Source organism: Aythya fuligula, chromosome 15, assembly GCF_009819795.1.
Source record: "Aythya fuligula isolate bAytFul2 chromosome 15, bAytFul2.pri, whole genome shotgun sequence".
Classification (NCBI taxonomy): domain Eukaryota; kingdom Metazoa; phylum Chordata; class Aves; order Anseriformes; family Anatidae; genus Aythya; species Aythya fuligula.
The window spans coordinates 2574370-2600148 of NC_045573.1; the positions used below are offsets into that span (position 1 = coordinate 2574370).

The 25779-nt window shown below is 45.4% G+C and overlaps 1 protein-coding gene across 2 annotated transcripts in view; it reads left to right on the forward strand.

The window, feature by feature from the left end:
• CACNA1H (calcium voltage-gated channel subunit alpha1 H) overlaps positions 1–25779 on the forward strand; it is a 117169-nt gene that overhangs the window by 59536 nt on the left and 31854 nt on the right. Inside the window, exons 9-23 of one of the 2 annotated variants that reach the window (XM_032197524.1) lie at positions 4998–5149; positions 6146–6331; positions 7022–7139; positions 8824–8979; positions 13611–13701; positions 15850–16058; positions 17272–17706; positions 18411–18511; positions 18912–19035; positions 19175–19243; positions 19354–19538; positions 21890–22016; positions 22606–22731; positions 23463–23552; positions 24378–24570. In XM_032197524.1, coding sequence (XP_032053415.1) covers positions 4998–5149; positions 6146–6331; positions 7022–7139; positions 8824–8979; positions 13611–13701; positions 15850–16058; positions 17272–17706; positions 18411–18511; positions 18912–19035; positions 19175–19243; positions 19354–19538; positions 21890–22016; positions 22606–22731; positions 23463–23552; positions 24378–24570 — 2362 coding nt within the window. Of the gene's footprint in view, positions 1–4997; positions 5150–6145; positions 6332–7021; positions 7140–8823; positions 8980–13610; positions 13702–15849; positions 16059–17271; positions 17707–18410; positions 18512–18911; positions 19036–19174; positions 19244–19353; positions 19539–21889; positions 22017–22605; positions 22732–23462; positions 23553–24377; positions 24592–25779 lie in introns of both variants that reach the window. The other variant, XM_032197525.1, reaches the window with a different exon arrangement.

The window sequence follows — 25779 nt, forward strand, 5'->3', positions numbered from 1 at the left end:
AATGTTCTGGATTTGTTTACCACTCCTCTGCGTCTCTGCCAGCCCCAGCTCTCCCTGTTCAGGAGTCAAATGGCTGCTTTGGGCTCGGGGGGGGGGGGATTTCTGAAGCAAAGCACATCCTTTACTCCAGAAACTTCCTTCTCTGTTCGTTCACCAGGAGGGACCAGGTGTCTAACAGCCCTTTTCTCCAGCGTGGTGCAGGCATGATTGTTTTATTCTCAGTATCAGAGCAAAAAGGTGCTCCAAGGTGCCACGGCACGGTGCCATCCTGCTGGTGGCTGAACCTCAGCGACGTGGAATAAGGTCTTTGTGGATGCTGCAGTCGAGAGAGATAAGGTAGGATATGGGCAAGAGGATAAGGAAAGGTACAAAGAGATAGAGTGACTTGCTTGAAGAAATGCGGTAATTCAGCTGCACTACGACAATCTAAGGCTGCAAAGCCCTACTCCTGTTCTTCTTCATCCTCTCTTTGTAGGGGCCATCAATAATTTGACCATTATGGGTTTCTCTTTTATTGATTTTTCTCCTGATTCCAGGAAGGCTCTGGGGTTGTGCTGCATCTTGCTAAAACCAGAAGTATCAGATTCTCAGAAAGACACTAGTCTTCCGAGGTTTTTAGACCCAAACTATTTAGAAAAGGATTTTTTTGTCTGTTTATCTGAACTTGGAGTGAACTGCTGAAATGTTTGAGGTTTCTCCTTAATAAAAACATGGTTTTGAATCACTGAAATATTCTGCAGCATAACTAGGGCCTAAAAGTGAGCAGAGGTGGTCGTGCTTTCCTGGGACGTGTTTTGCTTGGAGTCAAGGCTGTTACTTTAAACTCGACTCAAAGATGCTGAAATCTTGCGAATTGATCCCATAGAGTTTCTGTCCTCTTTAATGGTGGGAACCTTACTCCTGTAATGTGAGTTTTCATTTGCATCTTAAATCTGTAAGATTTCTATTCAGATCTGAACCCTGTATGAATGTTGCCTGAGACTTGACGGTGGCAGGAGCAGGTTAAACCCTTCTCTGGGCTCATTTCTGCTGAATGTCCCCAGTGTGTTCCCATCCCAGCCTCTCGGACTGGTGCTGTGGTCCCTCATGTCCCTCACTGCCCACCATCTCCTGCATCACATCCATTGCAGGGGTTCCTGGGCGTTTTGTGGCATCGTGCAATGCCATCTGGGTTCTCTCTGGCTATGCTTTGGCCTGGCCTGTCTCTGGAAACCTGGACCGTTGTAAAGGTCAGGCATTGCAGCAGCAAAAAATGTGGAGAAATCCTAAGCTGACAAGGGGTCATGCTCCCTCACTGGCTGTTGAAAAAGGAACATTTCACTAACACAGCTTGGAGCCCTAAGGTGGGGAAGTAGTTTCCATGTCAGAGTTGTTAAGGCTTAGAAAGTGTTTGGTAAAAAGCAAAAAACGCCGCTTTAGAAATACTCTGTTGGATGTGCATCATTTTGATGTCAACCTTTGTTAGCCATGCCTTGGAAGGAAGGAAGTTGCATTTCACAACACAACCACATCTCAAGCAGAAAACCTGAAATTTCCTTTTCTGAGAAGGTCAAAACAAGACATCACAGCATTTCTAAAGCTTTGTTGCAACTTCATTTTCTTCCAGCCAGGAAGTTTGACAGAAAATAAACCTTGCCGTGAAAAGTTTTGTTTTCAGCAAATCAACATTTTGTTTTTCCCAGAGAAAAAGGCTCCTGGAAAAAATCGTGCTCTGGGGTTGGCTTGAATTTGAACAAAACAACAGTGTCTCCTAGTGGCTGACTCCAGGGGAATGGCCAAATCCATCTTGGCTTCCAAGCGTCTCTTCCTTAACCCTCCTCCTCGATCTTCGCTCATCGGGGAGTGAGAAAAGTGGGAAATGAATTGTGCTCTGAGCAACAAACCGTTTCATAAGCTATAAAAATATCCATGGCAGGCTGTTTTCTAGGCTCCAGTTGGTGTTGAAAGAAGGTAATTACATTTGAAGGCAGCATCACTGGATGTTTGGCTCGTCTGCTGTTCAGCTTCCACTCTAATAACACAAAAGCTCACATCAGCAGCTCGCCCAGCGTGCAGGGCTATCCATCCTTGTCTCTGCCCAGTGAGTCCTGCCTCCAGGTCACGGCGGGATTGCACTCCAAACATCCCACGTTACAGCAGTCCTTGTCACCAAATTAGTTCTGCCTTACCCCAAATGGGAGCACTAAAGGATGATGAAGATCTCGCCTGAAGCACGAGAGGCTTTGCAGCATCAGGCTTTGCCCTGTCATCCTTCTTGATCCGTGGGATCAGCCTCTCATCACGGCTATGGATGATCTCCTCCGTGTCCTCTCCTCTCCCTCTTCCTCGTGCCCTCTCTCATTGCCCATGAGAGATCGCTGCAGCTTTTCTTCTGCACTCCCTGAACTCGTATATGAAGCGAAAGTCATGGTGCTGGGGAGGAAGCAGTAAGGACACCGAGTTGTTGAAGGAAATTGGCAAATCAGTTCTAGCAATTACGCAGTTATCAATACATTAATTGGTCGCAATCCAGTATTTCAACAGGCCACAAAAATGTTGGGGTTGGATTACAGAACAGGATGGTTTAGAGCATAACAGCTTGCAAATTCTTTTTATTTGCCTGAAGGTGTTTTTTGGTTTGTCTTTGGCTTGGGCTTTTCAGGCTGGACACTGAACTTTTTTTGTAAGGCCTCCCAAAATTGTCTCATTGTACTCATATAACTCCAGGATTAGGGATTTTGAAAAGATCCCCAAGTATCCAAGTTTTCATGATAAAATTGTGCCTCTTGGCAGCACATCTGGCAGCAGCGAGGAGAACTGGGAGAATACAGAATCAGGTTTGGCTCTAGCAGATGAGACAACCACCGTACTGCAGGCTGCAAGGTACCATAGGGAGCAGTGGGCAGGTTCCCTGTGTTTCTGGATAGAATCAGGGCTACAGAACCGCTCTGTCCCATCAAAGCTGCCCCAGCTGCATCTTCCTTGCTGTGGATTGTCATTAATTTCCCAGCCTCAGCCCTCTAACGAGCCATCCTTGGCCTGCCGTGCACATCCCGTCCCAGGGAGGCTCCTTCTGCTGCCGGCAGGGACGCAGGAATTTAGCAAGTTATTTTGCCTCTTGTCGAGAATGCTCTTGCATAACCCCAGCCGAGGGGAAACCGAACGTGCCAGCCACGTCTGACAAAAATAATGATGCTGACAAACGGCTGGAGGATGCCGCCAGCGCAGTGTCCCGTCACCGCCATCACTTGCAGCGGGGCCGGCGGCTGGCAGCCAGCGGGGCTATTTCAGGAGCTGTCTCCGCTGGGGAGCTGGGGAGATGCCATCTTCGAGCAGTCCTCTCCTTCAGCTGGGTTTCCCTTGCGAAGGAAAGCCCTCTGCCTGGGATGTTTTGGCACTGTCAGGGAACGGGCATGGGCTGGAGAGGGAATTGCTGTCCCTGCAGCCAGGAAGGTGGAAGGAAAGCAGCCCAGGGGCCTGCAGCCGTCTGGGCCACCCTTTGCTAGCGACTAAAGAACTGCGAATTGCACAGTCCTTCCCCTGGTGTCCCTTAGTAATTAGTGTATATGGATTATAATCATGAGGACTGAGGCTCTTAGTGCTCTTTCTCTAGGATAAATGGTTGAGCACAAGACAGTCTATTGCATAAAGTAATTTAGCCTATGAATGATGGTTCATTAGCAGCCCACAGACTGTCCCTGCCGAGTAGGGGATGTGCAGGCTCTTCCTGGCTTCAAGTTAACTCTTTCCCCCTCTCCTTCAATTGCTGGGGATTTGCTTTGCAGGGTGTGGAGTTAAATGTGTCTGTGCCATAGTATTACAATGGTCTTGTCCCTTCAGAGCCACAAATAATGCAGCAACAGCCCCAAGAAACTGCCATCTATTAACATAGCGTCTAATGACGGATGGGGAATAAAGGAAGCTATTATCAGTCAGGAGATGAGTCAGATATGAAAATAACACCTTTTTTTCTAGACAATATTATTACACCAAGGAAATGAAAAAGACTCATTTTCTTTTACAAAGGAATGGGTCGTGAGCATTAGAAATGCGCATTGCAGAGCTCGGTGGTGTCGGAGGGAGTAGCTCGAGTAAGTAGCAAACCCCAGCCCACCTTTTGTGCGTGTCCTGCTGTGCCACAGTTTTGCATGAATCGAGCCCAGGTGCTGGGCAGACATTGCTGTGCTCCCCAGGAAAGGAATTTCAGGGGCTGTGTCTGAAACACGGGGTTGTAGCCCAAGGTAATTTGGTGCTGCTGATGGAGGAGAGGAATGGAAAGATCAGATCTTAGAGGTAAGCTGCACGCGGACAGGTTCAACCAGAGAAACCCACTCCCATCCCGGAGGGAATCCTGACACCTGGAGCCGTACTGCTGTCACTCTAACAAGATTTGCTGTAAGTTACTGACCAGGATTCCAGGAGGAGAAATCATCTTGTTTTGTTTTCAGGGGTGATTTCCAAAGGCACTCAAGGGAGATAAAACTATTGATCCGATTGACTTTCACAGATATTTGTTTTCTTAATTCTTTTAAGAGATGTCTGCAGGAAAAGCGCTTTTGTTGTATGTGAATAGAGCTACGCTGTGTTGACAGTGCTCCTGCTTTGGATATAGCAGGACACATAAAGCTCTGCAATAAAAACAGCCTGACCAATGCAAGTCTAAACACAAGACTTACAAGCCATGCTACCCCTGGTAGTTGCTGTTGCAAAAATGCACAAGTGCTCTTCTTTGTGTAGCTTCAATTTGTTGGGCGCACATATTTGGTGTAGTTGTTCTGCAGCTGCTCCAGAAATGGGCTGGGATTCTGTATTTCCAGTAAGCCTCCTAGGGGACTGCCTGTGATGGTTGTTTGCTGTCCCCCTCAGACACTTACCTGCCTCTGTGGCTCTCAGGAGGAACGCAGGAAGCCACAGCATTTGTGCATCGTTAGCACAAATCCCAGAGGGGGAGGAACACACCAGCCCATGGCTATTTCCTCTGCACATCTATTTGACCATGTTCCTTTTTTGCCCCATAGCCGGATGAGTTGACCAACGCCTTGGAGATCAGTAACATCGTCTTCACAAGCATGTTTGCCCTGGAGATGCTCCTGAAACTCCTTGCCTTTGGCCTCTTCGGCTACATCAAGAACCCGTACAACATCTTTGATGGGATCATAGTTGTCATCAGGTCACTGCCAGTTCTTTCTCCGCTGTGGCTTTTCTGCCAAGGGCTTAGGCCTTCTGGGGAGTGGGATGGGGAGCAGGAATGACGTGGCATGCGTTAATCCAGGGCTCGCTGGTTATCATGGGCTATAATTACGCCGGCCTTTTAGATTCCCCCCAGTAGAAGGGCCGTCCAAAGTAAATGGACCTGGCAGATGGAGAGCAAGGTCTATTTACGCCACATGTCTGGCACGGTGGACAATTTTCCACTGAAGTGCAGAACGGCTGGTCCTGGGAAAAGAGTACTGTGAGTGTCCATATCCCAGCAGCGTGCCCTTCCTCTCCCAGATTAACATGGAACAGGGCAAGCTGGAGGGGAAGAGAGGGCCGTGTTCTGCTGTCCCTTCCCAAGGCACCACCATCCCAGCCTACGCTGGGAATGTCACAACGTGCATGGCAGCAGCTCATGCAGCTCCTCTCTAGGCTGGGATTCTTTCTAGCAACACCATTCAGCCCTTGGTCAGTAATTTGGGGCAGACACAGAAGCTCTCTTGGCTTCACTTGGCCCATCCTTTTGCCGCAGACAAGTGAGGAGAAACAGGGAAAAGGTCCGGAAACAAAGGCCAGTCTGTGGCTTGTTAAATATTAAACACTGATCAAACCAACCCGTCCCCACAAATGTAAATCCCTCTGGATATTAGCCCGGTACAAAATTGCGATCCACTTTTTGTGGCTAGGCTTGTGACTGTAGTGAAAGCAGCCTAGCAGGAGACATGGTGTGTTATGAAGAGCCACAGAAAGTAAGGGAATTAAAGAATTAGGAAACCAGCTGTAAAGGCTAGAGGTTAGGCACGAGCATATGGCCCTGCACAACTGGGAAGCGGAGGTGTTTTTCAAAAGCAGCAGCAAATAACCCTTTTAGGGCTTAAATGGTGTGATATCCTGTAAGAAGCCTGCCTGCTCTGGGCTTTCACAGTGCAGCGCTGCTGTTAATAGCTTTTTTCCTTCTTGCATCCTGCAGCGTCTGGGAGATCATTGGCCAGTCAGATGGAGGCCTGTCCGTGCTGCGAACTTTTCGGCTGCTCCGGGTGCTGAAACTGGTGCGTTTCATGCCCGCCCTCCGCCGCCAGCTGGTGGTCCTGATGAAGACAATGGACAACGTAGCCACCTTCTGCATGTTGCTCATGCTCTTCATCTTTATCTTCAGGTACCAGAGGCTTCTGCGGCTTCTCTCCTTTAATTAATCGTTCGGCTCGCTTAAATAATCCATAGATCAGAATAACAATGCAGCGTGTTTGCTAGGCTGCCTACATGACAGAAGTTCTCACAATAGACTGACAAGCAGACACTCAACAGACGATTTACTTCTTTGCGGCCTCAGTTTTTCATGCGATACTGTAATTCTGTAGGTGAATGAAAAACACAGACAGGCAACAACAGTCAAACAATTGTTCTGGAGTTCCTGGGAGGCTCATTTAGCTGTGTCTCAGTAAGCTGTCAGAAACAGGACTCTACCGGTCTCATATTTGAGAGGGAGGTTATACAGATTTCCAAGACCTCTGTCTGCTTGACCTTATAATGCTCCTTGGGATCCTGATTTTGGAAACCAGATGGATTAGGCAGCTGGCAATGTAGTTTGATGTTTTCTAGAAAAATGAGATCCCTGATTTGACTTCAGTGTAGACAATTATTACGAAACATGACACACAAGAACGAAATGGCAGGATTTGATCAGTGGTCACATCAATGGTAGTGCAGAGCCCATCTTCTTGAGAGATACCACTGGCACACAAAACAGTGGGGGAAAAAAAGTATCCCAAAAATCACTGCAGTCCTCACTGCAACCGTATTTCATGCAATAATATATTTCTTCCATCTCCCTTTTTTCCTACTCTAGTATTCTCGGCATGCATCTTTTTGGATGCAAGTTCAGCTTGAAAACTGATACAGGAGACACAGTTCCAGATAGAAAGAATTTTGATTCCTTGCTTTGGGCCATTGTGACAGTGTTTCAGGTAAGCTCTGAGTCCTCCGTGAAGTTTTAAAATAGAGCACCTGGACAAGTTATTTCACTTTTATAAAAAAAAAAAAAAAAAAAAAAAAAAAAACATTCCAATAGGTGTCAAATTTGGACTGAAACCACACCACAGAGTTATTAGGGCAAAGTGATTGTGTTTGTCAGTTAGTTGGTCTCTACAAACACTGATGGCGAAATCTACTCAAAACCATCCCTATACCTATCTGTTGTTAGCAAAAGTAAAGTCTGGGAAGACTTGGAAATTCGCTCTTACTTTCCTTTCATATAGTCATTAAGATCAAGACCCACGGTCTACTGTCCATTCTGTTCCTATTCTGTGAGTCTCTATCTCCTTTCCTGCTTTTACTGCCCCAAAAATGCACTTCCAAACAATTTTATTTAACGGGGAGTGACAAAATAGTTTCACAAATCAAAGCAGGAGTTGCTGGCTCTATATGCTGGGAAAGTCTTTATGTAAAAAGTTACGTTTCCTCTGCAGGCAAGGTCTGTTATATATTTTAAATTACTGGCTATTCCATAATGGAGCAATAAGCTGCTATTTCCAGGACATTCTAAATATAAAGATTAGACTTTTCTGTTTAAAAGCTCAGTCCTTACAGCCTAAGTGCACCAAATGGAGCACAGTGTAAACAATGTTAAGGGAAGTTTCTCAGCGCAGAGTAGGTGTTCACCACAGTATTGTTCAAGGTACAAAGCAGTCCAGAGTCTTCAGTGGGACGAATATAACTTCTTGCAAAGTTTTCCTTCTTACAAAGAAGCAAGGAGAAATCAGCATTAGTCTCACAGGTTCATATGTTTTTTTTCCAACATAAATACAGACTTCTGCATTTATTCTAACAGTCCCGCGGGAAATAGAGTTGGCACAGAGCACAAATGCTCAGCCCTGCATCCCATGAAGGTTAATGAGAGACACGGCTCAGTGCCGCCGACCGCATTCCTATCCCCAAAGCTACCTTGTTTTCGGGAGGGTTAGAAGCCACTTCCGTTGTAAGCCTGAATTAATGTGGAGCATGCATCTGTCATCTGTTTTTCATAGGCCCCTAGGTTTTCGAGCTCCAGTGAAGCTAGGAGAGTGCAAATCCCTTAGGAAGGTCCCTTAGAGCAAGGCTTTGCGAAGAAGTATATTTTTTTTTGCCCAGTTTGTCAGTACTTTTACCCAGTGGAAACCACTTTGCTTCCCTGAGTTTCTTAAGCCACCCTTTGGCATTTATCATGTCAAATATAATGTATCCTACCCTTTTCTTCAGGTCCAGATGCCTTATAAAGAGCAGCTCCACAGGGGACAACAGCCCTGGCCTCAGGTCTGTTATCTACTGATGGTTATCAAAGGAGACAATACCCCCCACACACCAAATAATAGGACCTAGTCCAGCACACCCTTTACGTTGCCATATCTAGGATCTGAACTAGTCATTTTTATTGGCAGCAGTGCGCTAGATCCTCCTGCAGGGAGGGGAGGTTTGGCCAGGAGAGAGCTCTCATGTGCAAAGCTCAGAATAAAGGAATGTTTTGATGTCTTATCTCATGAGACCTGCTAATGATTATGCTTAGAAAAGGTCAAAAGGAGAGGAAGAAATGAGTATGTCAGTGAGGATTTGAATGCAGCTGCCATGCATGAGAGGAGTGGAGTAATCAGAGTCTCGCCCTTCACCTCTCTGCAGATCCTCACTCAAGAGGACTGGAACGTGGTCCTGTACAATGGGATGGCATCTACATCCTCATGGGCAGCCCTCTACTTCGTGGCCCTGATGACCTTTGGCAATTACGTGCTCTTCAACCTTCTGGTTGCCATTCTGGTAGAAGGCTTCCAGGCAGAGGTAAGAGATCTGAGTAGGGGGAGGGAAAAAATTGTGATGTGTAGGTAAAATTGTACGGATCATTCTGCAGCAGTGCAAGCATCCAGCCATGCAGGCAGCCCTAAATTTGACTTTAAGAGGTGCAGATGAGCTGGGTTGGGCATGTGAAGCTCTGTCCTTGCACATAAGGTCCCCTGGACTCTTTGGGACTTGGGTGATCAGCACTTGGAATGATCTGCTGCAGGGTGTGTAGTGTGACTTTGAGGAAATCACTTAGGATGGATTTCACTTGCCTAAATCTCACTTATGTCCTGTGTTTTGTTTCTTTATGGAGGGCCCACCACATAAAGACCATGTGTCTGGTCAACACTTGTCTGTCATGCGGAGCTGGTAGGACGTGAGCTGGCTCAATCCAAGCCTTTCCTGGAGACTCTGCCCCTTACGTGCTATTTGAGGCTGGTAGCACAGCTGTTAGAAAAACTGTACTGCAAGATTACAAAAATTAAATTTGGAGGAACTTAGGATGATACAGGGCATATAAATGCTAAAGAGATTTTTGCCCACACCTGAAATTAATGTCTGTAATAGGTCAGTGAGCAAGGAATTTGCCCCTAAGTTTCCCTCTCCCTCCAGTCCATTCCAGATCTGCTTTCAGTATCCTCAGAGTAGCTGAAACCCACCATCCCCTGTCCTATCCTGCTCTTCACCATCTTCCTTTCATCACAGCAGATCCATCTGGGGGAGATTTATTTTAAATAAGGACGATCCATTTTGGTTGTAAATACGTTGATATATATGCACATACATATTATCCAGGAAGGAAAAAAAAAAAAGGGGGGGGGGACTTTTTTCAAAGTCCCAGTGCAAATGGAAATGGAAATGAATTTGAGATTTAACAAAAATCATCCAGACTTAGTTGAAGCTAGGAGTAGTGGTATCAAAAAGGCTTATGTCACGCTTTGGAATTTTTTAATTATTACTTCTTATTTCTGCAACCATCAAGAAGGGGAAAATTTGCTTAGTGCTGGATTGGCTTCAGAGACACAGAGACTAAGAAACAAAATGAGAAAATGGTTTCAGTTTTCACCGCCTTAGCTCCCAAGGGAAAGAGGAGAAAGAAACACTTTATTTTTATACTGTTTTGTTTTTTGTTGTTTTTTTTTCACTTTTCATTTTTTCCCCAGAAATGGCATCATGCTCTTATTTGCTATGTTTGTATCAGACTTGGACAAACCATCACAGACCATGGAATATAATTGAAATATTCATGGACCAACAATTCCCTTCTCTCAAGCCAGCACAGCCACATTATGTCCTTCAAGGATGTCTGCATAGATTCATTATTAAAACATCCCTCCTAGCTTCCTCACAGCACTAGTAGAGGAAAATTAATTGAAACAACAGGAGCCAAGGCCCAGTTTGGAGAAAAACAACCCTGATGTACGTTGCCTGGGGCTGTTTCATGGATCCTGGGGGCAGTGAGTGCCACCTGCCCACACAGAGAAGATAGGAGTAGTCCAGCTTTCCACTTTCAAAATGAATGGCTCTGCCCTGCATTAGGGGCATCCTGATGTCTTGTCCAGTGGTGCCAATGCCCTGAAGATCCACCACAAAGAGCAGGGAGGACCTTCTCTAAGCTATACTCCATGTGGCAGTGCCTTGAGCTGATGCTATTTATTTCCAAACTTGGGTACTTTTCTCAGTGTCATCAATCTCAGCATCTGCTGGCTCTCCTCTGGGTACCCTCACCCCTTTGCCATATTCCTGTGCTGGTGCAGCCCGTGGCAGATGGAGGTGGACATTTTAGCCCCTAACGTAGTAAGACCAATTCAAGGAATTACCAGTATTCCTGCAGGCTCTGTAGTAGTGGCTGCCTTCCCAACCAGAAGAGGTTTTCCTCCAAGAGGCTTGTTAGCTGTGTGCCAAGTGGTTGTGCTTGACCTCAGTAAACAGCACAGGCCATAGCAGAATTGGTTGTACATATATTGTTTTTGTAAATACATTGACTGTACAAAGTCTGTGCTACAGTAGTAGATTTTCCTCCACTGAATGCAGAAGCAAATGATGCAGTTGGCTGTTAAGGGAGGAGGCTTTTCAGAGGCCAGACGTGTCAGATATCCTTTGATTCCACCAAATCTGTGTGGAAAAAGAGGATGTGCCAGGGAAACCCAAACAGATAACCATCAAGTGTGACTTGAATGCCTGGAAACTGCTCCTGCTTCTCTTGTTGCCAGTACCACTGGTGCTTTTAGCAGAGGGGAGACATCTGGGATCTGAGTTCTCTTATTTACCATCCATTCCCATGTCTGGCTGTGCCTCTTTAGTGCATGGAGACTTCTTTTTGAGCTCAAGCAATCTGCATTTAGGCACAGAGAACCCTTGCAGAGTGCCCTGCTGCTGTGTTACACGCAGGAGCAGTTTGTCACTGAGTGCTTTAGGGCAGAAAAAAGTTTTCTCCATCCAGCGACCTGGCAGCCTGCAGGTACATTTCCGTAGCACAGACCCATTCCTTGCCTGCCCTCTTGGAGGCTGAATCACATGCTGATGTGAAGCCAGAAACTGGCAGCCTCGTGCAATATTCTCTGAGTGCGTGATTACAGAGCTAGCTCTCACTTTCTTGCTTAGGCTTGATGGCTCCTTTTGGAGCTGTTATGGAGCATGATTTAAATATGTGTAAGGAGTGCTTTTCAAAGCTTGTATTATTCACTCGGCGCTGCCTCAGAAAAGGCCAGCAACCACAGGCATGACATTTGCAGAGCACATTTTGCTCTCCACTACCATTTATTTTATATTTTGACATCAAGCCTATGGGCTTGTCAAATGTCTCATAGTGAGGTATCAGCTGTGCCACAGAAAACCCTTCTCAGGGCTGTATTTCAGCTACGAGGTCTTGGTTCAAGTCTTGCACTTATAAATGCCTAACTTAGCTCTGGTTGTAAACAAAGGACTGTTACAATCTTCTTGGAGAACTCCCAGGAAGAAATTGAAGCTTGATGGAGCTGGGTTTTCTTTTGTCATCCCTGGTTCTGTTTGTATGTTGGGAATATGGCAGAAATTCATGTTTCAACCTCTTTGACTTCTCCCTCCTGCAAGATGATGCTGTTAGTGGGTAGAGCAGGCACTGGTGTGCACTACTCCTTCCTTTGCTCAGGTGCTCATTCCATTTAGATGGAGAGCAACTCCTGGGAGACTTGTGCAGCTAAGAGGGTGTATATTAGAGCTGCTTGAAGCTCTGAACCATCAGCAGTATTTCAGCAAGGACAGTAAAAATTATCCTGTGAATCATGGTACACAGTCTCAGCTGGATCTCAGGTTCCAAGCTGCCTGTGGAGCAAGTTTGGCAGGCATATCCCTAAAAGAAAAGGCTTAAATGGCCACAGAACCATTTTTAGTACAGACTATTCCTCATTTGTGCTTAGGACAACAAGCAGCCAGACTTCAAAGGGGACTATAATTGCATATTTGTGTTTACATTGTTCCCATGTCATTTTGAAATCTACCCCAGAGCTGCTCCGGAGAAGCAAACAAACCTTCCAAAATTATGCAAATCTTTCAGCTACTCAGTGCTAGTGCTTCTGCTCCAAAACAGAGAAGATGGATAAGGGAGCTCAAGCCTTTCAGTCATCCTGTCTGTTTGGCTGCACCAGGCAGCAATACATCACAGATGAAATTAAGTTCGCTGACACTTGAGCACTGTATCTCTAGAAACCGTGGTGATTTGTTCAGGCATCAGTTAAGGAACTCTGCTTCTTCTCCTAGGACCAGCTGCTTTAATCCAACCGTTTGCTACCAGTTTGCACAGCTTTTCTGCAGTCTTGATGGTTCAAGCCAGTCATGCCAATAGCCTTGCTGGAATCCCTTCTCTCTGCAGACTCACCAGCAGAGGAGAACCTGACAATAGGTCCTCTGTCCCAGGCTTGTACATTATTTAGGTCATTTTTGGTAGCAGACACTTGTAAAAGAGAAACATAATTGAGCTTCCAGGAGGAAAGCCAGTCTAGCTGGGCTATTGGCTGTTGTCTGTCCTGAGATGATGCTGTGCTTCCAGGCAAGCTGGCCTCATTCCCTTCTACCCCAGCTTCAACATTGCCACGAGATTTCCCAATATAATCTCAATTACTGGCCAGTGAGAAGGAAGCAAATTAGGGCTGGGTTTTCACATCTCAGTCAAATTTACAGTGATGACAAAGACGTGATGAAGAAAAATTGTTTCTCATCCTTTGACATTAAAACCTAGGTGCTTCCATCTGGAATCATGGAGAGAGTAGATATGGAACCCCACAATGCCATTTTTCTTTGTCACTCTTCTGATTGCATCTGCACTTTCATGTTCTCCCCTGGGACACACTGTCTGGTGAGGCTGGGAACAGGGAAGGAAGTGCAACAACACTGCAGGAACAGTAGTTGCAATCACAACATCATCCTTTCTGTCTAAGTGTGAAAACAAAACTAAACAAGTAGAAGAACTTACCTGGGGTCATTCCCCAGGGTGATGTAGAGGGAATTTTGCATTCTGCTCTCCTGGGTCTTGGGCCATGCTCTAATTACCCATGAGAATCAGAGGTATATCTGAGTTGCTAAATAATCCAAAACGCTTTTGTGCTGAAGTGTAAATGAATCAGATCTGTTAATTTCCTTTCTCCTCTCTGCAGGGGGATGCCAATAGGTCAGACACAGATGAGGACAAGACATCTGCCAACTTCGATGATGATTTTGAGAAGCTGAAAGACCTCCGAGCAACTGGTAGGATTTTGGTCCTGTGTTTTCTCATTAATTTGAGTTTTGCTACCACTTGGCCTCTGCAATCATCCTTTCCTGGAAATTTATGGGAGAAATCAGAAGAATACCTTTCATTTCAGAATTCATCTGATAGCTATGTTAACAGAGTCACTACGCAAAATGTGTTGGGAAGCTAAATGAGCACTGATATTTCCTTTAAACAGATGTTTTTCTAATTTCAGCTATAGTACAATATTTAGTTATGTCTCATCGTTTCTTCTGTATCATCGTTACCACAGAATGGTTTGCTGACAGCAATATTCTCACACAACTTCTCAGAAAGTCTCCTTCTCAAATCAGTAATTTTCTCATCTGTTCTTTTGGTTTCACACAAATGCACTTAGGTGAGGTTTGATTGATGGAAGTGTTGCAGTTTATTTGTGTTACAGGCGAGCCTGATGATTGATAGTATATAAGTCCACGTTGTACTACTGCATTATAAGCATGGAATAGTAGGTGACAAGCTCTACACTCTGTAGAGTTTGCAGTTAGGTAGGGGAAAGGAAGGGATCGGATATTTAAACAGAGTGAATGGCACAATGGTAAACAAGAGCCAGTTTAGTTCCTCTGTATTTTTATTCTCATCTTGGGCTTTTGTTAGGATTACTTTAAATACTTCCAAACTAGGGTTCATTTCAGCTAAGGAAATTATATTGATTGTGGTGAGCAGATGGAATTCAGCTGAGAAAGGGGCAGAAGTGATTTGGTGAGGAAGATGAGACAGAGCTAGATCACAGGAAGGTGACGGAACTGCTGGATCTGCAGATCAAGCAACAAATCCCAAGCACCAAATGACGAGATAAATATCCATTGCAAATAGTTGGCAAGAAAATCCACAGCTTAAATTTCCTCTGCACCAACTATATGCTGGACAATTTCAACTAATAACAGAGTTCTAGGGGAAGGAAATATTTTCACCTTCTCAGATAGTACAAGAATAGAAAACAGGGCTGAGCTCGCTGTCAGTCAATGTCTCTGAATAATTTTGTGTCTCCATAAGCCTCCTAGGTGCCAACCGGTGACTGGAGAGCATACGGACATTAACAATTCTATTACGTTGCCACTGGTCTGTAAACAGATACACTGGCAAGAGGAATGTGTACTGCAGATTAGCAAATTTTGAGCTGGATCTTCCACCCCTCGAAGTGAGTGGCAATGTTCCCAGGGACTTCTGTGGTGCAGCTCAGATATCTGTGCCCAAGCCAGCAACTAAACAGATGATACAATAGAAGCACACTGCATTACAAAAGCAGCCTGTGGAGGAAAAATAGCAGGGGTAATGTGCTTACTTGGATTTCTCACTGCAGACTTTCATCTTTCCTGCTGATCACAGATGGTCCCATCCTTTCCCCTCCCTAGGACTGTGATTCTGCAGTTATTAAACTAGAATCCACTAAGCCCGGTAACACTGAGGATAGTTCAGCTTAACTTATGTGTATGAAACTAGGCTTTTGGTTTGGGGTGGTACTGCAATCCATAGAGCTACAGGCATTACATCTGGTTTGTCTTCAGTTAGAATGCAGTTGCTGTGGTCCATACTTGCCATACAGCTAAAATAGATGCTTTCTCCAGTTGCCACAGAGCTGTGTCAACACATTTTTCTGTTACAGATTTACTCCTTTAGGCATGTAGAAGTTTAGAAGCCATTTCCATTTCCCATCCTCTGAACAGATGACTAAAGACAGTGACTGATGTTTGCTTAGTGCCTGATACATGACAGAACTCAGAGCACATCAGAACTACATAAAAATCTCCTTCCAATAGGCTATGTCAAGGAGAAGAGATTAACTTCATAAGGTGAATTTAGCTAGTCCTCAGTGTCCTTTCCTTGGAAACTCTTTCCCAGACCCCAAAAAATGCAACTCCAATCTCCTAATCCCCAGAAAGACTGAGCAAAAGAAGGCAGGGCTGAAAGCCTCTTGAAAGTTTGTGACATTTGCTTTATGCCTTTCAAAGTGATGGGCTAATCTTAGTATTGCCCACAAAATTTAATCCCCATTTGGCAGAGTTCCTAGGAGTAATGTCTGGAGTAATGTCCCAAGGAATAATGTCTGTTTTGAAGAGTGGTTTCTGTAGCTCTAGCTTTACATTCACCATGTGTTTTCTCTCCAGAGATGAAGATGTACTCACTTGCTGTCACCCCGAATGGGCACCTGGAGGGCAGGGGAAGCATGCCACCTCCTATCATCATGCGCACTGCTGCCACACCAATGCCCACGCCAAAGTGTTCCCCACACATGGATTCAGTGCACACTTTTGTGGACTCAAGGAGAGGGAGTAACGCTTCAATAGATCCCATGAGCTACGATCAGAAGTCCTTGGTAGGTGTTCATGGCTAACAACTCTCTCTCGAGTGCCTGCAAGCAGCACAAGTGATGTGTGTATACATTTATATATATATACATAGTGATTTTTGATGTTTGCTGGTGCTTCTGGTACTACTCAGACTGATTGCCACTAGGCATAGCTCACGGAGCAGAGATCTGGCTGCAACTGCCTGCTTTGGCAACTGATTGCATTTTGCCTGCAACAGGGGAGCGGGAGGGCAGCTCTGTGAAAACAGAGGGAGCAGACTTAATAGACAAAGTGGATTTTTGCTGCTGCTTATCTATCCTATTCCTCTGCTCTGTAACTGCAATATCATGTTCAAATCAAGGCAGTGGACCGTGAAGGTACTTCACACAGAGACAGAGCCACTATCCCCTTTGGTAAGCTGCTTAGTCAAGGTAATGCTTTTGAAAAGAAAATAGAGATGACTGTTATTTGCCTTGGGGTTTAATGGTATTGTGAGTTGCTAGAGAGGGCGGTTCATGGTTTGAATTCTTTCTTTGAGAGCACGTCAGTGCCACCAGCCAAAGGAAGATGAAGCAATCAAAGGAAAGCTGGCCAGCACTGGGGAGTGGGAAGGCAGTTTGCCTTGTTTCTGTGCTAGGAGGAAGCCATGGAGGGAAAAAGAGTGTTCCTTCTAGTTTTTCTGCTCTGACCTTAAGTGCTGTTATCGTGGCAACCACCTGCCAACCAAAGTGCATTGACACACTGATCGTTGCCAGAAATTTGCTGTGAGAAAGACATTCATTCCACCTCCTTGTGCAGCAAATTGAAGAGAAAGTAATGTGAATTTGGGCACAGTTTCCAACAGACACTTGGGTGACTCAGGTGCCAGCACCCTTTTGGAAGCCAGGGAAGTTGTGTCCTGAAACAACTTGGACCCGAGGAAAGAAAATGCTGCTTTGGTGTTTAGTGTCTTTGGGTTCGGTTTTTATGCAAAATTGATGTTGACAGGACAACAGGAAATCAGGCAGCACAGAGGATTGGTATCTGTGCTACGGGTGTAGTTCAAAGAGTGCCTTCAGTGTGGGCACAGCTGGGTGCTTGGCTCCCATCTCAAGGCATTGGCACGGTAAAATTGGAGCGGTAAAATTGAAAGGAGAAGACATGCCTTGCAACGAGAAGGGTCTTCCAGTCTGGGCAAAATGCCATACTCTGTGACTTCCTCCTGCAAGCACACCCTCAAATGTCTTTCTCCTCTCTCAGTCCAGCCTCCGCAGTTCCCCTTGTGCCAACTGGGGCACCAGCAGCAACTGGGGAAGCCGACGCTCAAGCTGGAACAGCCTGGGCAGAGCCCCGAGCCTCAAGAAGAAGAACCAGTCGGGAGAAAGAGAGTCCCTGCTCTCCGGGGAGGGCAAAGGCAGCACAGACGATGACTCGGACGACGCCAAGTCCAGCACGGTCAGCAGACCCTCCCTGCATCGCCGGGCAGAGTCCCTGGATTACCGCAGCTCCTTGGACCTGCCTGAGCTGCTGCAGTTGCCCACCATGCGCCACTCGCTCAGTATCAGCCCCATGGCTGTTCTGCCTGCTGAGTACCAGGACTGCAACGGCAAGATGGTGCACGTCCCCAGCGAGTTCTTCCTGCGCATCGATGGCCATAAGGAGGAGGCCATGGACTATGAGGATGACATGGAGGATGTGAGTTGAGGGGAAATTGGGTGCTCATGCATTAAGTGTCTTTTCCACTCCAGTAAGGCGGATTAAAAATCCAGCTCAGACTCAGATGTCTTTGTGCCCAATGGCTGGTATAAACAAAACGAATCTAAACCTGAGGGAAGGGCCTCTGGTTCCCAAAAGGCTTTCAAGCTAATGGTGTGGTCTGTTACATTGCATTGGTCTCTAACAAAGTAAAACTGCAAGGGGCTGTGCAGTCATTTGCCTGTTTTTTTTTTTTTTGACTGGCTGAGGTTGTCTTTGTCAGGATGCCTACAAAAATTAGCTGTAGGTCACAAAAACTAGCTAATGTCTTTGCTCACAGGAGCTAACTGGTATCTTGAAGGCTTGAAAGTATAGAAAGAGTGTTATCTACACTATTAACTTTTTGACTGCTTGAGGCCTTTTTGGTTTTGACAAAACTTTAGATCTCAAAATGATACCTTGTTAGAAGTCTTGATTTCTCATGTTCTTATCTATCTCGCTGTAAAAACAGCCCCTTTCTTCCACTCCTTTTCTCCCTGTTTCACTAAAAATACGACAACCCTTTACCATGCCTGCTCTGTCTCTGTCCCAAATGCTGTGACTATGAAATGCCAGGTACTGCCCCCTTTCACAGAAAAACTGTGGAAGCTGAAGAGGCAGGAAAATAAAAGAGGAAGAAAAGGTGTTTCTTGTTTTCTATCCAGAGTTACTGCTACCGGATTCGTAAAGTCCTCGAGCCCTACAAACCAGAGTGGTGCAAGACTCATGAAGATTGGTCCCTCTACTTGTTTTCCCCACAGAATCGGTAAGAAATTCTAGGGAAAGGCCAGCCCACTGTGTTTTGCAGTAAAGGAATATTACATTTTTAGTTGACCTTCCCTTGGGAAAGATCCCTCTGATGCAGAAGCACTGAGAGCTTTAGAAATCTTAACTCCTGATTTTTAAGTAACATTTCTGTAAGTTGTGGGCAGAATTGTTGCAAGGGTCACTCTATGCCTGTCTGGGAAGTAGGATGGTTTAACCATCATTAATAATAGCCATTATTACATCTTTTTTACATTAGCCATTGGTAGTAATGCTTGAAGCCTGTGCTTGTAGAGAGAGACTTGTTCGCTACCTGGGCTGATGCTGGCGGCTTTCAAGGACGTGCCATTAAGGTGGGGGTCTCTTGCCAATCCAAGCGCCTCTCTCCACCTTATCTACAGGTTCCGAGTGATGTGCCAGAAGGTCATTGCCCACAAAATGTTTGATCATGTGGTGCTGGTCTTCATATTTCTCAACTGCATCACTATAGCGCTGGAGAGACCAGACATAGACCCACACAGCACGGTGAGCACCTGAGTCATTTGCTTCCTTGATCTCATAAGCACATCTTAGTCTTGTCAGTGCAAGACCCTGTAAAATAAAAGATGTTTGTTTTCTAACCTCTTTACATAACATTCTGCTTTTTGTTGCTTATGTTTTAAAGGAAAGGATATTCCTGAGTGTTTCTAATTATATCTTCACTGCAATCTTCGTGGCTGAAATGATGGTTAAGGTAATTATATCTCCATCCTATGACACACGGTGAGGCCTGACAAAGATTGAAAATCTGACATAGTTACAGTCTGGGTGCAGATTTAAATATCCTTCTTCTCCCGGCTGTAGGTAGTAGCTCTTGGCTTTTTCTCTGGGGAGAACACCTATCTACAGAGCAGCTGGAACGTTCTGGATGGAGTCCTGGTCTTCGTATCTATCATTGACATTATTGTCTCCATGGCATCAGCAGGCGGAGCTAAAATCCTGGGTGTCCTTCGTGTTTTGAGACTTCTGCGGACCTTGAGACCTCTCCGGTATGTTCATGGATGGGGTGACTAATTTTATTTTGTGTTGATAAATCAAGGAATTTGAAAAAATGCATATGATCCCTCAAGACTTTGCTTAATAACACAAAAAGCTGAAACACGGTATGGGTAGAATCATCTTTGGGGAGCTTTTATCTAGTGAAACTGTTTGAAAAGAGTGAAATTAGTTCTAATATAATTTGTCTTCTCCGGTGTGGAGAAGAGCGGATGGAGTTTGGAGCGAGTGGTGTTATCACACTCAGGCAGTTAGTGCACTGAATGCCTCCTCCACGCTGCATTTTTATCACCGTTTTACAAATCAGTCTGGCTCCTTGTTAAGCTGTGCAACCTCATAGTCGTTCCCGAGCAAGGAGGTCGTATTGGCTGAGAAAGAATTTGCAATTGAACAGGTGCTGATGATAATTTGATAAGCTCCAGCGTCTATACCTGCTCTCCCGTGCCTGCATATCTAAGATCATTGCAAAACAATTTAGCTCTCAGTTAGGAAGAGGATGGGAAGATGCTTTCATTATTTGAGAAAAAGAAAAGGAATTTGTATTTTGTTTACAATGATGCAGTAACAAAGAATGTTAATGCTTGGGGGATTCTTATCAGCTCACGGCTCCTGTTCTATTTCTATCCCGCTCAGCAAGAAACACAAGCCTGTTTTCATGAAATTTCAGTGGAAATAAGATAGGCACCTCCAGAGGCCTGTAGGCTTTCTGATGAAAAGCTACTTGCTGCTTGCTTATGAGAGTAATAGGAAGAGGCAATCTTATTTAGGCCTATGACTGCCAGAGCAAGAGCTATTTGTCTGCTGCTCTGCATTTCATTGCTGACAAGTAGCTTTGTGAGTGTTTGTCCTCTTTCTTGTTCCCACACTGTTCTGCTGGTGGCATGGGGGTTCCCTTGCAGTGCTGGCTCAATGGAGCTGCTCTGGGTCACCCTGGACAAGCCATGGCTTGGCAGGGCTTCGGGGCATCTGTCTGACACATAACTGGGAACAGAAATCAGGGCACGGGCAGCTCATAAGCATACGTAAGGGAAAAAAGAGGAATTGGTCTCAGAGAATAACTAGGGCAGAACCTATTAATAGAGGGGAATTCATCACCCCTCACATTGGCTTCACTTATCACAGCCTCTCCTAGGATTCCTCCGGGGACCGTTCCTAACACTTGGTAGGTGCAGTTCAGACTGCCACGTTACGTACTGCCAAATGAGACCCTGTTGAAACCTTTTGTCCCTGCAGCATACGTCTCTGCTATTTTCTCTGTTTGGCAGGCATTAAAGCCTCATTAGCGATGCAAGTTCAGACTTTCTGCAAGGATTCGTACTCTCTCCCCTCTACAGGCCCCTCCTAAAAAAAAAAAAAAAAAAAAAAAGAAATTGATGTTTTTCAGTCAAAACACACAGCTTCCCAGAAAAGCTTGCTCAGGCTAGTTACACTTCTGTGTGCAAACACATTTTTCAGACACCCATGGGAGAGCTGTTCTCCAAGCACTTGAACAGAAAAGGGAAACACTTGCTCTCCATAATACCCAAAACCTGCTTCAGGCTGTGCTCAGAGCATGCCTGGCCTCTCATCGCCTCACGGCAAGCAAGCACCACTGCTCTTTAATGGGATGACCCTTTGGCTGTGGAGCTGTTGGTCGCAAGTCCCTGTTGGCAGAGTCAGTTCAGGAACTAATTAGGAAACAAACTGAAATTACTTTGTTTGAAATGTTGTTACAGGGCGCAGGCCAGCAGGGCAGGTGAGAACTTAGGCCTTACTTTTGAGGGATTGTGTAGTCCCAATGATGGCAAGGCAGACAGACACGTGCTTTAGGGCTTTGTTTCCCTGAGGGCCGCGGCTCCTGCGATTCACCTGCCTTTCCAAGGAGCCCTTCTCAGGGACATCAGTTGTGCCTCCGTTTCTACCTCTACACCAAGAGAACATGCTCTCTAGTGCCACTGCAAAGCTGTTCACTCATTGTGTTAGAAAGCAGGCTCCTGCATGGAGTGTGTCCCTCTGCTTGGATCACAGAGACCTCAGAGGGGCCCAGCCCTCTTGGCTGAAGAGCAAACAGCCCTATAGCGGGAACCTCCATGACCCTCTACCCATACAGAGTATTCCCTCCTCACTGTTGCTAGTAAGCAGTTGCCCAACAGCCTACCAACAGGATGTCTTAAACTGTTTAATTCCATCTAACTGTGGATGTTCTGATTGTCCAAATAAGTCAGTAATCATCTCTGAATGCTGTCTGCAGGTAGAGGGGGATTTTGGTATCTTCACTGAAGCTCAAGCAGAGGTGAAAAAGCAACCATATAGTAACAGGAAATTTTAATAAAAATTAAAAGCTTTATTGTTTGGCTTTTTTCAGAGTCATCAGTAGAGCCCCAGGTCTGAAGCTGGTGGTAGAAACCTTGATCTCTTCCTTGAGGCCTATTGGGAATATCGTTCTCATCTGCTGTGCTTTCTTCATTATCTTTGGGATTTTAGGGGTGCAGGTAGAGTATTTCCCTCACCACTGCCTTATATAAGCAACTGCTGCAAAAGAGAGGTTTTTCTCACCGCCTGGTGTTAAGGTGGAAATAATGAGCTTAAGTCTCCCCAGGGGAACATTTCAGTTAGTTGTTAGGAAAGAAGAGTCAGGCTCTAGAAGAGATGCTCTTGGGGTGGGGTTGACATCTTCTCAATAGAAGATCCACAGGTTTAGAAGAACAGACCTCCCTGGGAAGGGGAAGGAAAAGCCAAATTCTGAGTCTCATGTCTCTGTGTGCTGGGATTTATATGTTAGCTCTTCCTCTATAGGGGAGATTCTCATCCTCCCATCAAGACAGAGCAGGCCTGCAGGATCGCCTTTCTTCTGTTGTATCTGAGGCAATAAGCACGTATGTCTCAGTACCTGAATTTTCACCAGAGGCGGTTTCCTGCTGTGTGTGTTAAGACAGGTATCTGAGCTGGGAGGAAAGAAAAGGAATTTGAACATGGAAAAAAACTCTACCAAGGGACAGAAAGATAAATCAGAGGAACAGACTTTCCATAGCTGCTCCTTTTTTGTTTTTTTCTTTTGTTGTTGTTGCTTCTCAAATACAGCTTTTTAAAGGCAAATTCTACTACTGTGATGGCCCTGATGTGAAAAACATCACTACGAAGACTGACTGTACTAACGCACGCTACAAATGGGTTCGACGGAAGTACAATTTTGACAATTTGGGACAGGTAAAGTCCTCGTTGCAGGAATTTTCTTTACCAGTTTTTAATGAATGAGCATTTGAAACATATTCTTTGAAGCGGGTGTAGAACCTCCATCAGAGGAAGCATCCAAGAACATAGGTACTCATCTATCAGAAACAACTCTGATTTAGGGTAAGAATGTATCAGGTCACCTCTCAATGTGTCTTGCAAACAGACTTCCTAGGGTTATACAATTCCTTGTTTGTAGGAGAATTTTGTCTTAAAAACACTGCTTTTGCATGTGATCCCTTGTGTATGGAGCTCAACTGTCACTTTGAATCTCTTGGCTGCTAGCTGTTAGGTTTGCCAAAAAAAGAAAAAAGAAAAAAAAAAAAAAAGAGGTGTTTTATACTGGCTGAAAAGTGAGACAGTCCATAGTAAGAGCTGGGATCTGTTAAACTTTATTAAACCTCATGACATTTGTCCAGCCTGGCATATTGATTTTTAATCATGCTTAGGTGACCAGACAGCCTGATGTGGCTGAGCAAAAATGAGCCTATATGCGAGGGAAAATGACTGTTAATGACCATAGGTTGCTCAGCTCTAGTTTTAAGCCACAGGCAAACAAGTAAATCAAACCACATGTTGTGTTTCTTCACCAACTCCAGGGCAGATGATGTGTTATGAGCTGTGGATCGGTTTTGCTGAGCATTGCCTGTTAGTAGTTTCTTCTCTGGGAAAATGCAAGACCAGTCTTCTCTGCTTTTCATTTACAGGCCCTCATGTCTTTGTTTGTCCTCTCCTCCAAAGACGGTTGGGTGAACATCATGTATGATGGTCTGGATGCTGTGGGTATTGACCAACAGGTAATGTACTGCAGAGTCTAGAAGTGTTGCTGTCAGTAATCCCATACTTGATCGGTGTTTGAAGTCCCAGGGAGGAGCAGAGTTATGGGGCCTACTTGAGGTCCTGACTGCCCACCAGACTGCCAAGTGTTTCCATCCTCCACTGAGTAGCTTTTACAGTGGCTGCACCCCTTGTAGTACACAGCTACTGATGGGGACTTTACTCAAAATAATGGCACTTGAGTTGGCCCATGTGTGCCATTGCACTGTAACTCCGTGGAAGGCATGATGAATACGAGCAAACCCACATGAGAAGGGAAACAATCAGGGTTGTTATGAAAAAGACATTAAGGTTGTGTGCTGTGAGACATGCAAAGGTAAATCAAGAGTCTTAAATGAGTAGTAGTTACCCCATTGTAGCTATAGTAACACTTTGCGCTTAATTTTCTTCTGCTTCTCAAGATCTCATAACAAGTGAGAAACAATGAATGCTCATCTCAAAAAAAAAAATAAGCTGGAGCCTTTCCTTACCTAAAACCCAGGTGGGATGATACAGATCCACTGAGATTTATTTTAAGCTATGAAATAAATGCTGAAATAATTAAATCCCATAAGCCAAATTATGGGGACTACAGCAGGTTTCACAACAAAAGTAAAATGTAGCTAGTGAGAAAATGAATGAGAGGAAACTGTTTTGAGAAAAATCTCCTAACTCCTCCCAGCCCTCTCCTCCTCTCCACATGAGTGTAGAGTGCTGTCTTGTTACACAGTGCCAAATATCCTGATGTATACACATCTTATCTGTGCCACTTCTCTCTCTCATTATTTTCTTCTCCACCTCACCAGCCCATCCAGAACCATAACCCTTGGATGCTTCTCTACTTCATCTCCTTCCTGCTCATCGTCAGCTTCTTCGTGCTCAACATGTTTGTGGGGGTGGTGGTGGAGAACTTCCACAAGTGCCGACAGCACCAGGAGGCAGAGGAGGCCCGGCGTCGGGAGGAGAAGCGTCTGAGACGCTTGGAGAAAAAGCGCAGGAGTAAGGAGATATACCTGTCTGGTCGGTAGACTGTGTTACAAACCAAAATCTTTCTGAGCCCTGCCTGCTCCCAAAGCAAGACTTTCATTTTCCTTTGGTTTTGTTTCCATGGGATTCAAGAGGCTGTTTTGCTTCGTTACCTTGTTGGCGGTACCTTAAGTCTCGGGTTGCCAACACCCTGGAATTGTCCTCTACAAGCCTGACGTAAAGCATTACCTGTTTACTTGGCTGGAGAGCAAATCCTCTCCTGTAGCAGAGTCCTGTAGCAGGAACTAACGCGCTCTGCAAGGCAAAGGTGTCCCTAAGGTTCCCCAGCACCAAGCAGGAGCTCGTGGTGCGGCTCAGGGATGCAGTGAGTAAACAGCTGCAATGCTTGCCGTGCACGTGAAGGCCAGTCCTGAGGGTAGCCCTGAGGCTTAATGTGCCGCTTGCATCTGAGGATGGTGGTGGTTTGATTTATTCTTTTCTTAGCCCAAGTAGTTGCGATGCCTTTTAGAGTCCTAGCGCATGGCCCCGCATGCCACAAACATGATGCATGAGGGCATGAACATACCAGCAGCCCTGGGGAAAGGAACTGAGCCCTGAGATGGGGCTGTCCAGAAAAGCCTTCTTCGGAAGATGTCCATTACAAGAGATGCTTGCCCCATCACGGGCTGGGGGGAGCCCTTCAGTGTGCTGGGACTGACCCAGTAGGATGCTCAAGCCAGACCAGAGAAACACTGGAGCATATGCTCCTTTCCTGACCCAAACCTTCACAGAGTTTCTCATGTATTGATTCTCACCTCCACTGCTCCATGGTGGGCTTCACCAAGAACAGGCCTATAAGCTCTCATGGGTATTCCCAGGGGAACTGCCAGGAAAACAGCCACTGTAACTTCCCAGACCATTTTAGCAAACAGGGATAGCTGGTATTAGATGCTGGCAAGTATTTTGCAGAAGTAAGTAAGAGAACATGGCCTAGCCATTGTGATCAAAGCTGAGCTTAGTCAGGGATGAGGGCCTGAGTACTTCTGGCCCCACTTGCCACATAAACCCTATGGCTCTTTGCCTAGTACTGTGCTGCTCTCTGTAATCTGTTGTGAGGACCTAATATCTCCTTGTGATAAATGGCTAGTTGTCTCCCAGACATCAGGCCTTAGGTATCCATTCTGAGCAGGGAAAACTGCAGTTAGGTTGAATAGTCTTTTGTCTGGCTGTAAAGACATAGCA